Below are 7,062 nucleotides of genomic sequence, written 5' to 3'. Positions count from 1 at the left end.
CACACTATACATCAGACAAAAGATTCATATCCAGAATACATAAGAAACTTAACAGCAAAAAAAAATCAATTTAAAAATGGGCAAAAACTTTAACAGACATTTCTCAACAGAAAGTATACAAAAGGCCAATAGGTATATGAATAAATGTTCACTATCACTAACCATCACAGAATGCCAATCCAAACCACAATCAAATACCACCTCACTCTAGTTAGAATGGCTACTAATAATAAAAAGACAAAAGAAAGCAAGTGTTGGTGTGAATGTGAAGGAAAGGGAAACCTTATATGCTGTGGGTAGGATTATAAATGAGGAAATCCATTATGGAAAACAGTGTATAAATTATTCAAAACATTGCAACTAGAATTACGATATGATCAAGCAATCCCACTACTAGTTATATATCCAAAGAAATTAAATCAGTATGTCAAACAGATACCTGTACTCCCATCTTTATTGCCACACTATTTACAATAGCTATGATATGGAATCAACTTAAGTGTCCAACAATGGATGAATAAAGAAAATGTGGTACATATACACAATTAGATACTATTCAGCCATAAAAAGGAATGAAATCCTGTCATTTGTGGCAACATGAATCAATCTGGAGGACATTATGTTAAGTGAAATAAGCCAGAGACAGAAAGAAAAATATTGCATGATATTCCTCACATGTGAAATTTAAAAAGAAGAAAAATTAATATAATAGAAGTAGAGGGTAGAATAATGGTTACAAAGATTGGGGAGGGGAAGAGAGAGAAGGTGGGCAGAGGCAGAGGTTGGTCAACATGTACAAAATCACAGTAAGTAGATAGGAGGAATACGTTCTAGTGTTTTATTGCACAGTAAGGTACATACAGTTAACAGTTTTGTAGAATACAAAGTAGCGAGAAGAGAGTCTTTTGAATGTTCTCACCACAAAAAAAAAAAAAATGGTAAGTGCATAAGGTGATGGGTACACTGGCTAACCTGATTTGATCATTATACAACATATATGTTTCAAAATATCAAATCGTACTCTATAAATATGTACAGTTACAATGTGTCAATTTAAAAACTTAAAAAAGAACAGCACTTAAATATTTAAAACTTATTTTGATCAGAATTATTTAAAAATTTATGTAAAATATAAGAGAATTCCTGAATCATTGTTTAAAAGCATAACTTTCCCCATTTCTACCTACTTGTTTCCAGGGCTAAATTATTCACTTTCCGTGTGAATTCTAAGTATTCATCCTTCTTTATTGCTTTGTAAAATATTTTCCATGTCAAAGAACTAGAACAAGTGTCACTTTCTAACAGACACCTGCTAAGTTAACTATCTCATAATGTAAGTTTCAGATCTTTTCCCTCCATGTTGCATTTGTGGGAAAAAAATAAATATTAATTTATTTCATAAAAATAGATATTTATTTCATTTAAAATATTATTTCATAAAAATAAAATTTGATATACTTCTGGAAATCATCCAACATTCTTTCTTAATAGATAATTAGTGTAATGGTAAATTATACTAATAATATAATTAGTGAATTATACAATGAATAATTAGTGTAATGGTATATTATACTAATAATTTAGTTATAACATATTACTAAATTATACTAATAATTTACTGTAATTTATTCTAAATTATACTAATAAATTATACTAATTATACTAATAAATTATACTGAATTATACTAATTATACTAATAAACGTATAAATTATACATTTAGTATAATTTAGAATAAATTTTAGTATAATTAAAATATCTTTTTGGGCTTTGTAATGTATCCAAATTTTCTGTCTTCAGAATTACATTCACCAGAACCAGTTCAAGTACCAAGATTTTGGTAGTAGCCCCAAAATCCAAAATAATACTGGAGTTTCTAATCACCAGAGATTAGTCTTCTACAAAGTGATCTAGTATTTTTTTATGATTAGTCTGTATTTTAAACTCTTAAAAAGATTATGTATTAAAATTCCTATTTAAAAATATAAAAATTTATGTTTATACAATTATATAATGTAAATTATATGCTGTTACATATATAATATGAATATACAATAAAACATAGATATATATGTATGTATATATTTTATAGAAACACACCCATAAACCTACCCATTAGTTTGGTCTAATCTTGTCAAGCAGTTGTGTTGATAGAAATTGAGCACATATGCATTTAGTGGCATTCTCCTTCCTCGGTTATCTAATTTCCTCGGCCACAGCAGAGGAACCTGAGCGCCGCTAACACCGATTGTGCGCAGAATGACCTGAAGAAAGACATTTTCTATTAATTCATTATTGATATGTAAAGAGTAACTGTTTGCAGTTTCAGATTTCTTTTGTATGAATCTGTTTCTTAAAGTATGTTCTGAATAAGTCGAAGTGACGGAGGCAGGCAGAGGGGGACTCCCATGGGGGTTGAGGGAAATAGGGCCCATAAGAGGGAAAGGGGCATGTTACAGACACTGGCCAGTGCCACACTAAGCATGCCTCGGGAATGGGCAGCCCCGCTGAGGCAAATAGGAACTCTCACAGCATACTGAAGACAATTTCAACTGTCCAACTACAATACTGTTAGCAACATTCACTAAGGAAAAATAAATAGAAGCTAATTTTAAGGTGGAATTTTCATCATGATCTTAGTTGGTGCACAGAATGACCTTGAAAGGAGTGTCATGTAGCTAGTGTCTTCCTGTGCTCACAAGGAGAATAAAAAGAAACAACACAAACCTTTGGGCTCCGGAGAGAAGAAAAAAGTGGCGGAGGAGGAGGTAGAAGAGGAGAAAATGAAGAGAAGCAAAACAAACAAATAAAAACTAAGTCTCCATGGTTCTGGGCACATTAGACAAATTAATCTGTACAGAATCAGAAGGAATCTGCAAATTCTGCCAGTGCATGGGTAAAATTAAACTGTGGAGCAAGTTGGAATAAAAGTACAAGTTCAGGCGAGGCATGGTGGCTCATGCCTATAATCCTAGCACTCTGGGAAGCTGAGGTGGGTGGATTGCTTGGGCCCAGGAGTTCGAGATCAGACTGGGCAATATGCTGAAACCCATCTCCACTAAAAATATAAAAAACTAGCTGGGCATGATGGCACGTGCCTGTAGTTCCAGGTATGTGGAAGACTGAGGTGGGAGGATCACCTGAGCCCAGGAAGTTGAGGCTGCAGTGAGCCGAGATAGTGCCACTGCACTCCAGCCTGGGCAACAGAGTGAGACCCTGTCACAAATAAAAAGTGGGGAAAGGGAGGGGAGGGGAGACGAGGGAAGAGGAGGGAAGAGGAGGGGAGGGGAGGGGAGGGGAGGGAAGGGGAGGGAAGGCAAGGGAAGATATATAAGTTCAATGAGAAAATACATAATGTAGAATCTGTAACTTTGAAGAAGTTGTTTGATTATCTGTGTTCTTTTCTATTTGTTTACTCTGGGTATCAAATAGCTTTGATATCTATATTCTTTTGGATGAACTTTTAAATAATTTAACAGTTCTTTTAAAATGCCAATATGTATAATGAACCTGAAATTACATTAGCAGCTATTTAAATTTTGGTTAACAAAATTTTTAGATGTCAATTCAAACTGTGCAAGAAGATTCATGATTTTTAAAAATTCATTTAAATGTTAAGTATGCAAAAATACTTGAAGACCACTCTTGACATGATGTGTGACTCTCTGACCCAGGGATAAAATAAGCCAGTGCACAGTGTCAATCTTTATTATTAAATATAATCAATGTGGAATTTATTTCTCATATTTCAGATTAAATCTAAAATCCTCCAGCACCCTAATATTTTATCCAGAACCTCCCAGAAGTTCTAATGCTTTGTGGCCCGCTTTGTAGACCACTGTCCCCAAAGACCCATGTGGTCTGGAGTAGAGAAAGCACTATGAGGTCTATGATCAATTTTGGAAAAATGTGAGCCACTTTCTTTTCCTCTTCCCACAGCAAACCTATGGCAAACCTCATTAAAAAATGAGAAAAAAAGAGGTGGTGTCTGAAATTTTAGACAAAGAAGCAGGGTTTCTCAGACCAACTCCACCCAGCATAAAATCACACTGGCCTCCAGGGTTTCGTTCTCTTAGACAATGGTACTGGCATCAGTGGACATTTTTCAGTGTTTTGGGTTTGAGGTCCTATCAAGGCTTCACAGCAATGTAACCCCACTCTCTCTGTTAAACACGTTTTGTACATAAGATGAATCCTTCACTTACCTGATTGACAGTCTCTGGTCGAAGCAAATCATTATCTGTGTTCCCCGAAAGACAAACAAATGGTGAAACAGCTGCTCTTCCTTCCTTGCAGCTCATCAAGTGAGACACGAGCTGGGAGTCTTCACATTCTTTACCTGTGAATTCTGACCATTTGGGACTAGGTCACGTTAGGTTTTAAAAATCAGCCCAGAAAACCCTGTTAAACTCACTGTAGGTCAGGCCACAGTAGGTGACATTCATCTCATCAGAACGAAAACGGATTGAGATATGGTGCGTAAAGTCATGAACGCAGCTTGGCACAGAGTTATCATTCAATCCATGTTGACTATTATTATCATTACTCTTTTTTTATTACCTGTTATTTTTGCCTATGAACTCAGATATAACCTCAGAAACCTCCTAGACATGATGTTCAGGCAGCTCCTGCCAGTGGATTTGGAGCTGGCATAAGAGATAAAACACAGGTTCCGTCCAGCAAGTACCATCTCGCTGGACTTTGAAGGCACCAAGTCATGCACTCAGGCCTGGCTCCTTTTTCCCATCATGACACAATCACACACTCCCATCGTCTTTTCTCTGCAGTACCTTCCTTGCTTCCACCATTATTGTCTGCATTTGCTCATGCTGTGTCCTACATCAACAAATCTTGAGTAACTACAATGCTTACCTCCCTGTCTTTTACTCCAACTAAGACTATATTAGGAGATAGGGGAATATGGGAATCATTTAATGGCTCCACTCTTGACTCTTAATCTGGCTTGTTCTTCCCATTTATTCTCCCCTAAAAGTTTCCTGCTATAAAATTGAAATTTGGAAGCTTAGTTACTTTACAATACCAGTCACTCCTCAACCAAGAGCAAATAATTGAAGCAAACAATGATACTTGCAATGTCCACTAGAACTTTCCATAATGATAGAAACAGTCTACCTCTACTATGTCCAAGTAGAAGCTACTAGCACTGGAAAGTTAAAGTGACTAAAGCTAAAGTGACTAAAGAATTAACTTTTCAACTGCTTTATTTTTAACCAACTTAATTTAAATAGTGACACGTAGCTAGCTGGTGGCTACCATATTGGGTAGAATAGACTTACATGATGTTGACTATGTGCCATGCACTGTTTTAAGAACCTTGTAAACATTAATATACCTAATCCTCTAAAATTCTGTAAACTAGGTAATACTTTTAGTCATTTCATTTTATAGATTAAAAAATTGAGACACAGAAAGATTAAGTAACTGGCATGAGACCTCAGGGTTAATAAGTAGCAGAGCCAGAATTTAGACCTTGGCACTTTGCTTCCAGAGTTCACATTTGTAACCGCTATGCCACTACCTCTCAGGGGAAAAAATGCCAGAAATTGTGCCATTTTTTTTTTCATCTGTCATATTTTCTGACCCAGTTTTCCAACCTGAACAGATTGGCAACCTTCCATCAAAATGGTTCATGAATGACTTTTAATTTTTTCCTCCATTGCCCAAATAAATACTTGGTAAAGTTTTTTCTTTACTTGGAAAACAGAGCCATTGCCACACCCTACAATGGGCTACATTGTTTTCTGGGGATAAAACACTCGGGTTAGCACAGCTGCCCTGTAATAAGCTCTTTTATCAGCTTTGAAGCATCCAATATCCAGACGTTTTCTTAGTCAAGATTGTTTACTCTTTAAATTGTTCCAGAATGGAACTAAGTTTTGCTTACTGATTCTTGACAAAGGGAGCTGATACTCATTTTTCATGTTCACCGACTTGGAAGCAATCAGTAGGAAGGAGGCAAAATCCTTCATTACTGCCAGGTTATACTCATGTAAAGCAGCTTTGAAATCCTCCGGGAGTTCGGCAAGGATCACCTATGGGCGAAGTACATTTCAGAGAGATGTCTTTACTTTACTTTTATTTTAAAAATCATACTGCTTGGTGATAGATTGCAGCATAGTTCTGCAGATGGATGTTCATTCATCGAAGCCCTTGATTACTTTATTCACTTGTGAGATTAAGGTAAAATTTCCTTTTGATTTCAACCAACATTTATAAATGTAAATATCTTTCCTAAAAAAAGTTGTTTTGACTCCACTTAGCCAAAACCACAAATTTAACAGAAACATGTCCTACACTGATTTTAAACTTAGGTATAGTTCAGAGACTTGAGGGACATATTTAGAGAGCAAGTAACAAGTCAGTGTAGCAATAGTAGCGACAATTTTTTTTTTTTTTTTTTTTTTGAGACGGAGTCTCGCTCTGTCGCCCAGGCTGGAGTGCAGTGGCCGGATCTCAGCTCACTGCATGCTCCGCCTCCCGGGTTCACGCCATTCTCCTGCCTCAGCCTCCCAAGTAGCTGGGACTACAGGTGCCCGCCACCTCGCCCGGCTAGTTTTTTGTATTTTTTAGTAGAAACGGGGTTTCACCGTGTTAGCTAGGATGGTCTCGATCTCCTGACCTCGTGATCCGCCTGTCTCAGCCTCCCAAAGTGCTGGGATTACAGGCAATTCTTTATTGAGTTCAGATTATGTGCCAACACTGTGCTGTGCTGCCCCAAGCACTTGTTGTTTGTTAGCTCAATTAATCCTGAGAACAACCCTATGCAGTAAACATTTTCGTCTCCATTTTGTACATGAGGGAGCTAAGCCTCACAGAGGTAAACTTGTTCCAAATCCAACAGGTAGTAGATAGAGAAGAAGCTGGTATTGCAAGCTCACTCAGCTTCCAAATGTCATGTTTAAAAACAAATTCTTTCGGAATTTGGACTAGAAGTTTCTTTAGCATGGGTTAGAAATAGCTATGATATTAGAAATGTTCTTGGTTTTCTTCTATTACAATTGTGGGTTTATTATTTATTGATATTTTCCTTATTTTATTCATA

The 7,062-nt window shown here is 36.4% G+C and overlaps 1 protein-coding gene across 2 annotated transcripts in view; it reads right to left on the bottom strand.

Annotated features, from left to right (window-relative positions):
* DDX60L (DExD/H-box 60 like) overlaps positions 1 to 7,062 on the bottom strand; it is a 112,913-nt gene that overhangs the window by 9,986 nt on the left and 95,865 nt on the right. For both annotated transcript variants that reach the window (XM_023228720.2, XM_023228724.2), the window contains 3 exons: positions 5,905 to 6,052; positions 4,205 to 4,347; positions 2,112 to 2,263 (listed from right to left, as the gene is read on the bottom strand). In XM_023228720.2, coding sequence (XP_023084488.2) covers positions 2,112 to 2,263; positions 4,205 to 4,347; positions 5,905 to 6,052 — 443 coding nt within the window. The remainder of the gene's footprint in view (positions 1 to 2,111; positions 2,264 to 4,204; positions 4,348 to 5,904; positions 6,053 to 7,062) is intronic.

This window comes from Piliocolobus tephrosceles, chromosome 3, assembly GCF_002776525.5.
Source record: "Piliocolobus tephrosceles isolate RC106 chromosome 3, ASM277652v3, whole genome shotgun sequence".
Taxonomy (NCBI): Eukaryota; Metazoa; Chordata; class Mammalia; order Primates; family Cercopithecidae; genus Piliocolobus; species Piliocolobus tephrosceles.
Note: the sequence above shows the minus strand (reverse complement) of the source record. Positions and strands in the feature narration are given on the sequence as shown.